The sequence below is a fragment of the Eubalaena glacialis genome, chromosome 16 (assembly GCF_028564815.1).
Source record: "Eubalaena glacialis isolate mEubGla1 chromosome 16, mEubGla1.1.hap2.+ XY, whole genome shotgun sequence".
Classification (NCBI taxonomy): domain Eukaryota; kingdom Metazoa; phylum Chordata; class Mammalia; order Artiodactyla; family Balaenidae; genus Eubalaena; species Eubalaena glacialis.
Window position 1 is genome coordinate 90,308,261 of NC_083731.1, and position 16,680 is coordinate 90,324,940.

The 16,680-nt window shown below is 40.1% G+C and overlaps 1 protein-coding gene across 2 annotated transcripts in view; it reads left to right on the forward strand.

The window, feature by feature from the left end:
- Positions 1-16,680, forward strand: part of CENPJ (centromere protein J) — a 53,905-nt gene that overhangs the window by 14,368 nt on the left and 22,857 nt on the right. For both annotated transcript variants that reach the window (XM_061170788.1, XM_061170789.1), the window contains exons 4-8: positions 3,294-3,405; positions 4,188-4,290; positions 4,421-6,050; positions 7,808-7,940; positions 11,083-11,248. In XM_061170788.1, the coding sequence (XP_061026771.1) occupies positions 3,294-3,405; positions 4,188-4,290; positions 4,421-6,050; positions 7,808-7,940; positions 11,083-11,248 (2,144 nt within the window). The remainder of the gene's footprint in view (positions 1-3,293; positions 3,406-4,187; positions 4,291-4,420; positions 6,051-7,807; positions 7,941-11,082; positions 11,249-16,680) is intronic.

Consider the following 16,680-nt stretch of genomic DNA (forward strand, 5'->3'; position numbering starts at 1 on the left):
GGCCTCTATTTCGAATGTTGATGCATTTAGTGTTGTCCCAGAGGTCTGTGAGACTGTCCTCAATTCTTTTCATTCTTTTTTCTTTGTTCTGGTCTGTGGTAGTTATTTCCACTATTTTATCTTCCTGGTCACTTATCCATTCTTCTGCCTCAGTTATTCTGCTATTGATTCCTTCTACAGAATTATAATTTCATTTATTGTGTTGTTCATCATTGTTTGTTTGCTCTTTAGTTCTTCTAGGTCCTTGTTAAATGTTTCTTGTATTTTCTCCATTCTATTTCCAAGATTTTGAATCATCTTTACTATCATTACTGTGAATTCTTTTTCAGGTAGGTTGCCTATTTCCTCTTCATTTTTCTGGTCTGGTGGGTTTTTACTTTGTTTCTTTATCTGCTGTGTATGTCTCTGTCTTCTCATTTTGCTTAACTTAACTGTGTTTGGCGTCTCCTTTTCGCAGGCTGCAGGTTCGTAGTTCCTGTTATTTTTGGTGTCTCCCCCCAGTGGGTAAGGTTGGTTCAGTGGGTTGTGTAGGCTTCCTGGTGGAGGGGACTGGTGCCTGTGTTCTGGTGGATGAGGGTGGATCTTGTCCTTCTGGTGGGCAGGACCGCGTCTGGTGGTGTGTTTTGGGGTGCCTGTGAACTTATTATGATTTTAGGCAGCCTCTCTGCTAACAGGTGGGGTTGTGTTCCTGTCTTGCTAGTTGTTTGGCATAGGGTGTCCAGCACTGTAGATTGCTGGTTGTTGAGTGGAGCTGGGTCTTAGCATTGAGATGGAGATCTCTGGGAGAGCTTTCGCTGTTTGATATTATGTGGGGCCAGGAGGTCTCTGGTGGATCATTGTCCTGAACTCGTCTCTCCCACCTCAGAGGCTCAGGCCTGACACCCGGCCAGAGCACCAAGACCCTGTCAGCCACTCGGCTCAGAAGAAAAGGGAGGAAAAAAAAAAAAGAAAAAAGAAAGAAAGAAAAAAAAATAAAGTTATTAAAATAAAAAATATTATTAAAAACAATTTTAAAAAAGTAATAGAAAAAAAGACGAGAGCAACCAAACCAAAAAGCAAATCCACCAATGATAATGAGCGCTAAAAACTATACTAAAAAAAAAACAACAAAAAACAGACAGAACCCTAGGACAAATGGTAAAAGCAAAGCTATACAGACAAAATCACACAAAGAAGCATACACATGTGCACTCACAAAAAGAGAAAAAGGAAAAAAAAAAGGAAGAGAGCAACCAAATCAATAAACAAATCTACCAGTGATAATAAGCTCTAAATACTAAACTAAAATAAGCATAAAACTAGGAACAAATTAGATGCAGAAAGCAAATCCCAAGTTGCTCCCAAAGTCCACCGCCTCAACTTGGGATGATTTGTTGTCTATTCAGGTATTCCACAGATGCAGGGTACATCAAGTTGATTGTGGAGATTTAATCCGCTGCTCCTGAGGCTGCTGGGAGAGATTTCCCTTTCTCTTCTTTGTTTGCACAGCTCCTGGGGTTCAGCTTTGGATTTGGCCCCGCCTCTGCGTGTAGGTTGCCTGAGGGCGTCTGTTCTTCACTCAGACAAGACGGGGTTAAAGGAGCAGCTGATTCGGGGGCTCTGGCTCACTCAGGCCGGGGGAGGACGGGGTACGGAATGCAGGGTGAGCCTGCGGCGGCAGAGGCCTGCGTTATGTTGCAACTGCCTGAGGCATGCTGTGTGTTCTCCCAGGGAAGTTTTCCCTGGATCACAGGACCTGGCTTGGCGGGCTGCACAGGTCCCCGGGGTGTGTGTGTGTGTGTGTGTGTGTGTGTGTGTGTGTGTGTGTGTGTGTGTGTGTGTGGATAGTGACCTGTGCTTGCACACAGGCCTCTTGGTGGCTGCAGCAGCAGCCTTAGCATCTCATGCCTGTCTCTGGGGTCCACGCTGATAGCCGCGGCTTGCGCCCTTCTCTGGAGCTCGTTTAGGTGGTGCTCTGAACCCTCCCTCCTCGCGCACCCTGAAACAGTGGTTTCTTGCCTCTTAGGCAGGTCCAGACTTTTTCCTGGACTCCCTCCTGGCTAGCTGTGGTGCACTAGCCCCCTTCAGGCTGTGTTCACGCAGCCAACCCCAGTCCTCTCCCTGGGATCCGACCTCCGAAGCCCGAGCCTCAGCTCCCAGCCCCCATCCGCCCCGGCGGGTGAGCAGACAAGCCTCTCGGGCTGGTGAGTGCTGGTCGGCACCGATCTTCTGTGTGGGAATGTCTCCGCTTTGCCCTCCGCACCCCTGTTGCTGCACTCTCCTCCGTGGCTCCGAAGCTTCCCCCCTGCCACCCCCTGTCTCCGCCAGTGAAGGGGCTTCCTAGTGTGTGGAAACTTTTCCTCCTTCACAGCTCCCTCCCAGAGGTGCAGGTCCTGTCCCTATTCTTTTGTCTCTGTTTTTCCTTTTTTCTTTTGCCCTACCCGGGTACGTGGGGAGTTTCTTGCCTTTTGGGAAGTCTGAGGTCTTCTGCCAGATTTCAGTAGGTGTTCTGTAGGAGCTGTTCCACATGTAGATTGATGTATTTGTGGGGAGGAAGGTGATTTCCACGTCTTCTCCGCCATCTTGAAGGTCCCCAAGTAAAGTTTTATTTTGTAGAATTACCTCTAAAACAGTGCCCTATGCTTCAAAGTACTTCGTCGTTACAGCTCTGTTAGTTTCCTGTTGCTGCCCTGTCAAGAAACGGACCACGTGGTGTATAAATTCTTTACCAAGGCAACTCGACACCTTCTTTCTCTGGGGCTGAATCCCCGCTGCTCATGTGATCTTTACACACACAGATCTTCCATTCACTGCAGTGGGAATTCTCAGTGTGTAAAAGGAGAGGTTTTCCTGTCTGCAGACTCTCACTTGTCAACTTCACAGAATGGCTTCCGGATTATTTTGGGGGTCTCAGTCCTCAGCAGCTCGCCAGCGAAGTTCATCTGAATTGAGAACTCAACACCAGATACTTTGAATAAAGTCCAGTCCTAGCAAAGGACTTGCTTCCAAATTTAATCAGTCAGGTAACAGTGTGACCGAACAAAGGGCTCACTGTCAGAAGGTCACAGAAGCCAGTACTATGGCACGGGTTTTTGAGAGGTCGACTGGAAAGGAGAGAGCAGAATGTTGTGTTTTCATTAGCGTTTTGTGGTTTTTCTTTATCATAGTAAAGAAATCCTTGAGAGTTCTAAAATCTTTGGTATACATTAAGTTTAACTAAATATTTTTTTAGTACAGTAACTTGTAAAATTCTCAAGTTTTAAGACTTCAATCTGCTTTTTTTTGAACTAAATTGTTCCTAATTTTTATCCTAGGAGAAGGTATTTTACCATGTTCGGAGAACATGACGGAAGAGATTCAGGAAGGGAACGATACGAACTTAAAAAAAATTGGTGATTCCTCAGAAGTGGTTAATATTGAAGAAAGGTATCATCCATGTTGGAAGGAATTTAATATAATAGTCATTATTGTTGGTACTTTCTTTGTTTGAAAGACCCATAGTCTTCTTGTTTTTGCCTGGGTATGCTTTTAAGTAAAGGGTTGAAGGTCCAACTTATTCCATGTTGTCAGCAACAGAAGCAGGTTGGGGAGATACATCAGTTCGACATTGTGCTGGAAAAACTGAGCGAAGTTTTTTCACCTGAGGGAAATATCTGGATAAAACTAATCTTCTCTCAGATAGGTAAATCCTGTTTTGGAGAAGAGAAAAAATCATATATTGGAGTCTCACACATGGTATCACTTACAAATAATAATTGAGTGAGTGTGGTTACAGAATTTAAAAATTTTATGTCAGAGATAAACTATCGACTGTGAGGTTGTTTATTATTTTCTTAAGTATTTTAATAGACATTATGGAATGGCAAATGACTTTTGATTGTTTTGTTTATATTATTAAGCATCTTAAGGAATATTTAATGAACTATTTTTGAAATATATTTTATTTATGTAATGAATATGTTACTTCAAAAGTTAATCTGAGGTCAGTAGGTGGACTTCAGAGGGGTTTTTCAAATCACGTGTAGCGTGATGTGTATTTCTATATTTTGGGAGATGGAGTGGGATTGTAGCTTTTAATAGATTCTCAAAGGGGATCTGTGACTTTGAAAAAGGTTAGTTCTCAGTCAGAGGTGTCTGTATCAGGCACACTAAGTGTAAAGTATTCACCACATGATTTGAATGTTAAATAACTTTACTTTTATGATTAGGCCTATTAAAGCTGCTATTAGAGAAAGGAAACAAACCTTTGAAGACTACTTAGAAGAACAAATTCGGTTGGAAGAACAAGAACTGAAACAAAAACAGCTAAGGGTTAGCATTTCCACTATTTTGATTAAATTATCTTAAGGCTTTAGAGATTTGTTTATAATGTGCTTTAAAAATAACTTTGAGATTACTTGGATATACCAGAATTAATTCAAATATTGTTCTTTTATTTTAGGAAGCAGAAGGATCCTTGCTAATCAAAGCAAAACCAAAACAACCATTCTTAAAACGAGGAGAAGGTTTAGCTAGATTTACTAATGCTAAATCTAAGTTTCAGAAGGGGAGAGAAAGTAAACTAGTCACTACTCAGAGCATTTCAGAGGACAAACCTGTGTTTAAATTAGATAAACAACAATTCCAGCGGAAAACTGCTCTCATAAATAAAGAACTGTGTACAGAGAACCCTCCTGTCAAAAAGAACAGTAAAACCAGAACAAAGAGTGGTTGTGTCACACTCAGTCAGAAGCCGAAAGTGCTTAAGGGTAACAACAGGAAAAGTCTCTCTCCAGCAGGATTGAAGATACTGGCAGGGAAGAAATGTGACGGGCAATTTAGAGGTCAGATCAATTTAGAAAAAAAGGTAGAATCTAATAATAAAGAAAATGTACCCGAGTGTACAAAACCTTGTGACGTTGGTTGCAAAATCTGGAATAAGACACAAGGTAAAGACAGACTTCCCCTTTCGACAGGGCTGGCCAGCTGCGTGGCTTCTAAGAGCCCAGTAAGTGAGACTTCGAAAGAGTCAGAGTCTTCTCTTGACATTTCTCTTCAGAAAAAGTTAGAGAATTGGGAACGAGAAAAGGAAAAGGAAAATTTGGAATTAGATGAATTTTTGTTTTTAGAACAAGCTGCTGATGAAATATCATTTTCTAGTAATTCCTCATTTGTACTGAAGATCTTAGAGAGGGACCAACAGATCTGCAGAGGTCACCGGCTGTCTTCTACTCCTGTCAAAGCTGTGCAGCAAGAGAAGACAACACCACCAGGTCCCATGAGGGAGTGCAAGCAAAATGAGGATCCAGACCGTACCAAGTGTGAAAGTCAGGGTGAGTGTGAGCTTGCACCCCAACGGCCTGATTCGGTGTCCTCACCTGACGGACCGCAGGAGCAGTCCTGTAAGGTCAGTAGGAAAGTGTTCCAAATGAGCACTTGTGAAAGTCCAACTAGGTGGCATGCAAGCGACGACGGAGGTGGTACAGACAGTGATGATAGCACTGATTCTGAGGAACAGCTTGATGTCACCATAAAACCATCAACTGAGGATAAAGAAAGGGGTTTCAGCAGCAGAGAAGATAGTCCACAAGTCTGTGATGGGAGGGGACCTTTAAGGGACACCAGGACTCAAGAAGAAGATAAGAGGAGAGATGTTGATTTAGATTTGTCTGATAAAGATTACAGTAGTGACGAGTCTATCATAATAGCAAGCTTGAAAAATAAAGCTTCTGATTCCTCAAGAAGACACCCATCTATGAGTAAAATTGACTTTGATGATGAAAGAACTTGGACTGACCTTGAAGATGATTCATTTAAACATGATGTTATTCTTGGGAATGAAGCCGTTTATGGGACTCCCCAGACAACCTACCCTAATAAGAGTGAAATATGTGTACTGGACAAAACAATAAAAAGGAAGGTTGCACCAGTCAAGAAGGGAGAAGGCTTGAATAAATCCAGTAGGAGCACAAGTCCTCCTCCTACCTCGGATCTGATGATGAAATTCTTCCCTTCTTTGAAACCAAAATCAAAATCAGATTCACGCTTGGGAAATGAACCCAAGTTAAACATAAATCAAGACCAACCACCTGGTAAGTCAGAGCATTGTAAAATATGTAATGGAATGTTACAGGTTTAATATTTTATCAGTATGTTGTCAGAATGCTTATTAAAATCCCAACCTTTCTAGTTGCTCAGTGGAAATCTAGTAGGTGATTTGTTAAAGTTTAGTAGGTAATTTGTTAAAATTTGATTTGTTTTGTGAGTCTAAATAATGTAATAGTCACTAATATGAGAGATTTGGAAGAATTGTGATTTCAGATTTTTCAAATTTTAGCCTGTGTCTTATTGCCAAGGCTTTAAAATTAATTATTATAAAGTGAGGTAACATTTAAGTTTCTTTTATAACTGGGGAATACCCAATTTGTGGTTTGTGCTACTGTGCTACCTCTGTGTGTGTGTATTTTTTTTAATTAGTTTTTTTTTTGCTACCTCATGCATTCACTTGCCAAATATAATGAGGAAGAAATACAGTAAAATTCAAGTTTCTTTTCTTCCCCAGACCTGGGCTCTTAGAGACATCAACTTTCCCATTTCATTTGTGTATTCTACAAAGATTCCATGCATATGAAAGCATATGTGTGAATGTGTATATAATCCTCTTTTCTGCACAAATGAAAACATGTTTTTTATATACTGTTCTGCACCTTGCTTATAATAAATTTTGAAGATTGTTCTAATACACACACATCTGTCTCATTCCATTTACTGGCTATATAGTATTTAGTTTATGTGATGGATTTTTTTAACTTATATTGAAAACAGTTTTCCATTATGTCATGTTATATTGTAAACTCTGAGTGTCTAGCAAAGCATAGGTGCTTTAAAATAGAAATTATAACTTAAGGTAATTTTAAAAAATACTCCGATTTAAAAAATTGTAATTTTTGCAGGAAGTTTGGAAGTTAAAAAGTGTAGAAGCAAAAATGTTTATAACTAACCTATCCTAAGGTAACTGTGATATCATTTTGGGATATTTCTTTCCATTCATTTTTCCTGTGTATTTTTCATATGGTAGAGACATATAACTCGCCTCATCCTTTTTGACCAGGTGTATAACATGCTTTGGCCATATCATTAAAACTCTTTGTATACTTTAAAAATGGTTGCAGAGCATTATATGAATGTAGCATAATTTTATTTAGTAATTTCTTTAATGTTGGATACAAATTATTTTTCACTATTAGAAATAACACTTCAATGCGTATTTTTGTGCAAAACGATTTGTATGATTTTATAAGTTCGTTCTTTAACTAGATTTTTAGAAGTGGGTCTAAGGGTAGATAATGTGTATTTTAGCCTTGTGTTACAAATCAGGGTTATTTTCCAGAAGGGTAGTTGAAGGACAAAAGCGTTGGCTATTTTCTTAAGTAGCAGATTTGATACAGAAAAAGATCTTAATTTGTATTTCTTTGATTAGTGGGCGGTAAACTTTGATTTTGGTGTTGATTAGAGCTTTAAATCTCTTGCAAATACTTATTCATGTTCTTAAGCTATTTATGTATATTGGTTTAAAAATTTATTTGATTTTTTTAATATATAATGTTCATTTGTCATCAGATTGATACTCTTGAGGTAGAATGATTTGACTCTTTCTTAAATTTAGGCTGTTCCATCTGGAAAGTTAGACTATAATAATTTTTTTTTCTTTGTTTTTAGAAGCATTGTTTCTAATGCATTTTAATAGTACAGGTGTTTACCATATTTTTGGCTCCTAGTGTAATAGCTAGCTAGCGTTCTGCTGTTGAAAGCTTTTTGTGAAGTTCAGTATTTGTGGCTTATCTTATAGGTGACAACGCTCGATCTCAAGTTTTGAGAGAGAAAGTTATTGAATTGGAAACAGAAATAGAAAAATTTAAAGCTGAGAACACATCTTTAGCTAAACTTCGCATTGAACGAGAAAGTGCCTTGGAAAAACTCAGGTAAGTTTGCATGTGTAAGTGGGGGAAAATGTATAGTGATTCAGCTTTATTTTTAAGATTATATCTGAACTATTTGAAACATTTCTTATTAATCCAACAATATAAGTGAGAGAAGGAAGTGAAATACATACCACATAAGAATTTTTAAATAAAATGACCCACTGTGGTCAAAGATGTCTTAAAAGGAGAATTGTTGTGATGAGGTCATAAATTGAAATTTGAAAATCAGTGTGGAGCTCTGAATTCAAGGGCCACCTTGGCCAGTGTATTAGTTTCCTAGGGCTGCTGTAACAAAATATACACAAACTGGATGGCTTGAAACAACAGAAATTTATTTTCTCATGGTTCTGGAGGCTAGAAGCCTGAAGTCAAGGTGTCAGCAGAGCCATGCTTTCTCTTGTATCTTCTATTGGTTTCTGGCGATCCTTAGCTTTCCTTGGCTCACAGCTGGACAAGTGGGTTGTTTCTATGTTTGGGTTATTGTGAGTAATGCTGAGGAACCACCATACTGTTTCGCACAGTGGCTGCACCAGTTTACATCATGTTAATTGATTTGCGTGTGTTGAACCAACTTTGCATCCTGGGGATGAATCCCACTTGATCATGGTATTTAATGCTTTTACTGTGCTGTTGAATTTGGTTTGCTAGTATTTTTTTGAGGATTTATACACTGTATTCATCAGGGACATTAGCCTATAGTTGTTTTCCTTTCTTGTATCTTTGTCTGCCTTTGGTATCAGAGTGATAACTAGCCTCACAGAATGAGTTTGGAAGTATTCCTTCTTTTCTTGGAAGAGTTTAAAAAAGAATGGTATTAATTTTTTCTTTGACTGTTTGGTGGAATTTACCTGTGAAGCCATCTGGTCCTGGACTTTTCTTTTTTGAGAGGTTTTTGATTACTGATTCAGTCTCCTTATTTGTTATTGGTCAGTTCAGGCTTTCTGTTTCTTCTGGATTCAATTTTGGTAGGTTGTATGTTTCTAGGAATTTAACCATTCTAAGTTATCCAGTGGTTTCAAATATAATTATTCGTATATGGTCCTTTTTATTTCTGAGGCATCTGTTATAATGCCTTGCCTTTCATTTATGACTTTACTTATGTGAGTCTTCTCTCTTTTTTTCTTAGTCTAGCTAAAGGTTTGTTGATTTTTTTTCCTCCTGAGACTCCCATAATACGTATATGGTTCATACAATAGTGTCCCATAAATCCTGCAGGCTTTCTTCACTCCTTTTCATTCTTTTCCCTTTTTTCCCCCTCTGACTGAATAACTTTGAATCACCAGTCTTCGAAGTCACAGATTCTCTCTTCTGCTTGAGTCTGCTGTTGAAGTTCTCTGTTGCATTTATCACTTCATTCCTTGTATTCTTCAGCTCTAGAATTTCTTTTTGGTTCTTTTTTTATGATTTCTAGCTCTTTGTTGAACTTCTTGTTTTGTTTCACGTATTGTTTCCCTGGTTTCGTTGAGTTGTTTATCTGTGTTTTCTTGTAGCTTGCTGAGCTTCCTTAAAACAATTACATTGTATTCTTTGTCAGGTAATTTGTAGATCTCGATTTCTTTGGGATTGGTTACTGGAGCTTTATTAGTTTCCTTTGGTGGTGTCACATTTGCCTGATTCTTGGTGATCTATGTGGACTTGTGTTGATGTCTTTGCATTTGAAAGAACAAACACCTGTTCCTGTCTTTGCAGACTGTTTTTGGCAGGTAAAGACCTTCTTCTGCTGGATCCCTGGACTGGTGGGTCTACTTCCAGGATCACAGTCAAGTGGGGTTGTAGCTGGGTCCACAGTTGGTGGGCCTGTTACCAGGGTTGCAGTCAGCTGTGGTTCCTGCTGGATCCCCAGTAGGACAGGACTACTTTTTGGACCACAGTCAGGCAGGGCTGGAGCTAGGTCATGGGGCTGCCTCCTGGTCCACTGTTGAGTCTGTAGACAGGAGGTGTGTTTCCAGGCGTGAGGATGGGTGGGGCTCCTGCCAGGTTTCTGAGCAGCTTCCTACCAGGCCCCTGGGTGGGCAGGACTGACTCCATACCACATAGAGCAGGGCTGGAGCTAGGTCACAGGGCTGTATCAGGATCTGTAGGTAGGACCAAGGTCTGTGGGTCTCTTTCCAGGGGCATGAATGGGCATGGCTCCTCCTGGGTCCTTTGGCAGTGGGGCTGTTTTCAGTGCATCAGGACTACATTTGGTAAGCCTGGCACTGGGGCATGGGCCTGCCTTCTCTAAGTGGCTGTCCTTGATCTTAGGCTTCACCAGCGTTTCTCATTTCCTGCCTGGATCCTAGAGCTCCCACAAAAGCACTTTTGTCTGTGGATGGCATTTGTGTGGAAGGATGTGAGCCAGGGACCTCTTTTTCCACAGTCTTGCTGTCGTCGCTCTCCCCGTGCTCTTTACACAGCATCCAGAAGGAGCCCGGGTCCTGGCAGTTCCTCTGACCCGCGTGCTCCTAAGCTAAATACCAGGGTCTTCACAGTGGTCCACAGACCCTAATTAATCACCCCGCCTCCCGCCCCACCCGCCCCCTTTTTTTCTGACGTTTTCTCCTACTGTTCTGTCTCTTTAGCCATACTGGCCGCCTGCCTGTTCTTTGAACACATCAGGCATGTCCCCATCTCAGGGCTTTTGCATGTGGTGTTCCCTCTGCCTGAACTGTTTTGTCCAGATACCTCCATGGCTGTTCTCTCATGTCCCTCAGGTTTTACCTCAAATACTGCCTCAGCAAGATGACTCCGTCCATAATTTCAGGCTCCTAACCTCCATATTTCCTAACCTCATTCCTTGGTTTATTCTTCTTAACATTTCCAGTGTTCCATATATTTTACTTGTTAATCTTATTTATTGTCATCTGTCGCTCCCACTAGAATGTAAGAAGCTTTATAGGAGTAAGGATGTTTATGTTTTTCACTGTGGTTTCTCCAGTACGTAGTGTAGTACTTGAATCGTAGTAGGTGTGCAGTGAATGCTTGTTGACTAGTGCTTTACTGAGTTAATTGACTTATTTCACTACTGTGGGTTGAAGATGGATTCACCAAAACTAGCAGCTCCTCAGTTCCAGGTTGTCATTGGTGCTCCATTTTGGTACCACATGTGGATTACTGTATGGAGGTGGTCTCCTTAGATTATAACGTGGTTTGGTTGTTTTAGGAAAGAAATTGCTGACTTTGAACAACAGAAAGCAAAAGAATTGGCTCGAGTAGAGGAGTTTAAAAAGGAGGAAATGAGGAAATTACAAAAGGAACGCAAAGTTTTTGAAAAGTATTCTACAGTTGCGAGAACTTTTCCGGATAAAAAAGAACGTGAAGAAATACAAGTATGTCAGTTCTTTACATTATACTCATACAAGTTAGTAAAGATGACAGTCTGGTAAGAATCTTAGAATTATTTGATGTGTCAAAGAGAAATTGGGTATCAGTTTATTAATCATCCATTGACTCAACAAATAATCTGAGACATCAGGAACATCTTTTGTAGTCTTGACTTTCTTTTTTTTTTTTCCAATTTTTTTTGGCTGTGCCATGTGACATGTAGGATCTTAGTTCCCCAACCAGGGATTGAACCCGTGCCCCCTGCATTGGAAGCACGGAGTCTTAACCACTGGACCGCCAGGGAAGTCTTTTCTTCCTGACATTTAAAGAGTAAAATATATCAGTTCTTTTCTTACTGAAGGCTTCCCCAGAAAATACTCTGATAATGACATGGATGTATTAACAAGCCAGGAGTTGGAGATTCACCAGTGGAATGTGTTAATTTGTTTGACCCACCACACATTGTTAGTTCTGTTCATTTATAATAATTTAAGGCTTGTGTACTAACTAGGTGTTTAACTCTAAAACTTGTAGACTGATAAGCCAAATCATCAGTCCTATTCATTTCAAAGTTAGAAATGGACATGATCACAGGAATGTAGTAGTTAAAAAGAACTAATGCATTTTTAGCTAAAACTATAAACCTTCTAGGAAAAAATGTAGGTGAATATATTTGCGACAGTGGCATCTGCAGAGGTTTCCAAGAGAAGACACAAAGAACTAAGTATAAAAGAAAAAGTGGATATATTGAATTTCATCAAAAGTAAAACTTCAATTTACCAAAAGAAAAATTTTAAATGGCTTTCTATTATTTATAGCATAAAATACAAACTCATCTTCCACTTTCATATTTTAAATACTAGCTTTTTTGAGTCCTGTCCTTTGCTTCCTTCCCTTCATATACAGTGCACCATCCTTGATTAGTCTTAGTACACACCTGTAGCTTAAGTTACCACATGCCGTGTCTATTAGGGTCTTGAATTCTATTTTTTTCTGTAGGCGGAAACGTGCCATTATGTTTTGGTTCATGCTTGGTTTATTATATCTAATATGTTAGACTTTAACAATCTATTAAAGTTTTTATTTCAAAAGGTAATATATTCCTATTCACAAGGTACAAAAAGATGTGCTGTGAAACCTCTCCCTCTCACCCTTGCCCTGGCACCTGATTTACCTCTCTTTTGAGGTGTTACCAATCTTTTGTATCTTTTCAGAGAAATTCTAAGCAAATACATATGTATATTCCCAATTAAAAAAAACCAAAAAACAAATTAATGGTAGTATACTAAAATCATTTTACGTCTTGACATAAAGAGCATTCTCCTTTATTTTACCATTGAAAATAAATGCATTATAAAAGCTGCATTATATGGAAGTGCCATAATTTACCTAACCAAGCATTTATGTTATTTCTGCTCTTTTTCTGTATATAAGAAGTGCTCTCCTGAATAACCCTGTACATACCTCCCCTCTCGCAATCGTTCTGCATAGTCATTTAACATGTGGTTATTGAGTACAGCCTGTATAGCAGGCATACACTGGGAATGAAGTAGTGAACAAAATAAGTTCATCTTTACCTGTTTGTAGCTTATGTACGCAAGCATATCTGTGGGATAAAGTCCTGCAAATGGAATTTCTAGGTTAAAGGGTATGTACTTAGTAGATATCGCCAGATTATCCCTCCACAAATATCACGACAATTTTTTTTTTTTTTTTTTTTGGCTGCATTGGGTCTTCGTTGCTGCGCGCGGGCTTTCTCTAGTTGTGGCGAGTGGGGGCTTCTCTTCGTTGCGGTGTGCAGGCTTCTCATTGCGGTGGCTTCTCTTGCTGCGGAGCACGGGCTCTAGGCGCGCGGGCTTCAGTAGTTGTGGCTCACGGGCTTAGTTGCTCCGTGGCATGTGGGATCTTCCCGGACCAGGGCTCGACCTGTGTCCCCTGCATTGGCAGACGGATTCTTAACCACTGCGCCACCAGGGAAGTCCCTGTCATGCCAATTTAAAATTCTACTAGCAATTTTAAGAGTGTTTTTTGCTCTTTGCCTGAAAGGTAAAAGATTAAAATTCGTGTTAAATTTAATTGAATTTCTTTTCTCTTTCCCTCTCTCCCTCTCTCCCTAACCCTCTCCGTTGGGTCTTAGTTGTGACATGCGGCATCTTTTGTTGCAGCTCACAGCGTCTACATTGTGGTGCGCGGGCTTCTCTCTAGTTGTGGCGCGTGGGCTGTAGAGCGTGTGGTCTTAGTTGCCCCACAGCATGTGGGATCTTAGTTTCCCGACCAGGGATCGAACCCACATCCCCTGCATTGGAAGGCAGATTCTTTTTTTTTTTTTTTTACTTTTAAAAATAAAAACAAAATTATTTTATTTATTTATTTATTTTTGGCTGCATTGGGTCTTCTTTGCTGCGTGTGGGCTTTCTCTAGTTGTGGCGAGCAGGGGCTACTCTTTTTTTTTTTTTTTTTTTTACAATAGCTTGGAGGGCATGAGAATTCTTTTTTTTTTTTTAAGTAGGAATTATTTATTTATTTTTGGCTGTGTTGGGTCTTCGTTTCTGTGCGAGGGCTTTCTCTAGCTGTGGCAAGCGGGGGCCACTCTTCATCGCGGTGCGCAGGCCTCTCACTATCGTGGCCTCTCTTGTTGCAGAGCACAGGCTCCAGTCGCGCAGGCTCAGTAGTTGTGGCTCACGGGCCCAGTTGTTCCGCGGCATGTGGGATCTTCCCAGACCAGGGCTCGAACCCGTGTCCCCTGCATTGGCAGGCAGATTCTCAACCACTGTGCCACCAGGGAAGCCCGGGGGCTACTCTTCATTGCAGTGTGCAGGCTTCTCATTGCGGTGGCTTCTCTTGTTGCAGAGCACGTGCTCTAGGCGTGCGGGATTCAGTAGTTGTGGCATGTGGGCTCAGTAGTTGTGGCTCACGGGCTTAGTTGCTCCGCGGCATGTGGGATCTTCCCGGACCAAGGCTTGAACCTGTGTCCCCTGCAATGGCAGGCAGATTCTTAACCACTGTGCCACCAGGGAAGCCCTGGAAGGCAGATTATTATTTTTTTTATTTTAATTTTTGAATTTTATTTATTTTTTTTATACAACAGGTTCTTATTACTCATCAATTTTATACACATCAGTGTATACATGTCAATCCCAATCGCCCAATTCAGCACACCACCATCCCCACCCACCCTGTGGCTTTCCCCCCTTGGTGTCCATACATTTGTTCTCTACATCTGTGTCTCAACTTCTGCCCTGCAAACCGGTTGATCTGTACCATTTTTCCAGGTTCCACGTACATGCGTTAATATACGATATTTGTTTTTCTCTTTCTGACTTATTTCACTCTGTATGACAGTCTCTAGATCCATCCACGTCTCAACAAATGACTCAATTTCGTTCCTTTTTATGGCTGAGTAATATTCCAGTGTATATATGTACCACAACGTCTTTATCCATTCGTCTGTCGATGGGCATTTAGGTTGCTTCCATGACCTGGCTATTGTAAATAGTGCTGCAGTGAACATTGGGGTGCATGTGTCTTTTTGAATTGTGGTTTTCTCTGGGTGTATGCCCAGTAGTGGGATTGCTGGATCATATGGTAATTCTATTTTTAGTTTTTTAAGGAACCTCCATACCGTTCTCCATAGTGGCTGTATCAATTTATATCCCAGCAACAGTGCAAGAGGGTTCCCTTTTCTCCACACCCTCTCCAGCATCTGTTGTTTGTAGATTTTCTGATGATGCCCATTCTAACTGGTGTGAGGTGATACCTCATTGTAGTTTTGATTTGCATTTCTCTAATAATTAGTGATGTTGAGCAGCTTTTCATGTGCTTCTTGGCCATCTGTATGTCTTCTTTGGAGAAATGTCTATTAGGGTCTTCTGCCCATTTTTGGATTGGGTTGGTTGTTTCTTTAATATTGAGCTGCATGAGCTGTTTATATATTTTGGAGATTAATCCTTTGTCCGTTGATTCATCTGCAAATATTTTCTCCCATTCTGAGTGTTGTCTTTTCATCTTGTCTATGGTTTCCTTTGCTGTGCAAAAGCTTTGAAGTTTCATTAGGTCCCATTTGTTTATTTTTGTTTTTATTTCCATTACTCTAGGAGGTGTATCAAAAAAGATCTTGCTGTGATTTATGTCAAAGAGTGTTCTTCCTATGTTTTCCTCTAAGAGTTTTATAGTGTCCGGTCTTACATTTAGGTCTCGAATCCATTTTGAGTTTATTTTTGTGTATGGTGTTAGGGAGTGTTCTAATTTCATTCTTTTACATGTAGCTGTCCAGTTTTCCCAGCACCACTTATTGAAGAGACTGTCTTTTCTCCATTTGTATATCCTTGCCTCCTTTGTCATAGATTAGTTGACCATACGTGCGTGGGTTTATCTCTGGGCTTTCTATCTTGTTCCATTGATCTATGTTTCTGTTTTTGTGCCAGTATCATATTGTCTTGATTACTGTAGCTTTGTAGTATAGTCTGAAGTCAGGGAGTCTGATTCCTCCAGCTCCGTTTTTTTCCCTCAAGACTGCTTTGGCTATTCGGGGCCTTTTGTGTCTCCATACAAATTTTAAGATTTTTTGTTCTAGTTCCGTAAAAAATGCCATTGGTAATTTGATAGGGATTGCGTTGAATCTGTAGATTGCTTTGGGTAGTATAGTCATTTTCACAATATTGATTCTTCCAATCCAAGAACTTGGTATATCTCTCCATCTCTTGGTATCATCTGTAATTTCTTTCATCAGTGTCTTATAGTTTTCTGCATACAGGTCTTTTGTCTCCCTAGGTAGGTTTATTCCTAGGTATTTTATTCTTTTTGTTGCAATGGTAAATGGGAGTGTTTCCATAATTTCTCTTTCAGATGTTTCATCATTAGTGTATAGGAATGCAAGAGATTTCTGTGCGTTAATTTTGTATCCTGCAACTTTACCAAATTCATTGATTAGCTCTAGTACTTTTCTGTTGGCATCTTCAGGATTCTCTATGTATAGTATCATGTCATCTGCAAACAGTGACAGTTTCATTTTTCTTTTCCAATTTGTATTCCTTTTATTTCTTTTTCTTCTCTGATTGCCGAGGCTAGGACTTCCAAAACTATGTTGAATAATAGCCGTGAGAGTGGACATCCTTGTCTTGTTCCTGATCTTAGAGGAAATGCTTTCAGTTTTTCACCATTGAGAATGATGTTTGGTGTCGGTTTGTCGTATATGGCCTTTATTATGTTGAGGTAGTTTCCCTCTGTGCCAACTTTCTAGAGAGTTTTATCATAAATGGGTGTTGAATTTTGTCAAAAGCTTTTTCTGCATCTGTTGAGATGATCATATGGTTTTTATTCTTCAATTTGTTAATATGGTGTATCACATTGATTGATTTGCGTATATTGAAGAATCCTTGCATCCCTGGGATAAATCCCACTTGATCATGCTGTATGATCCTTTTAATGTGTTGTTGGA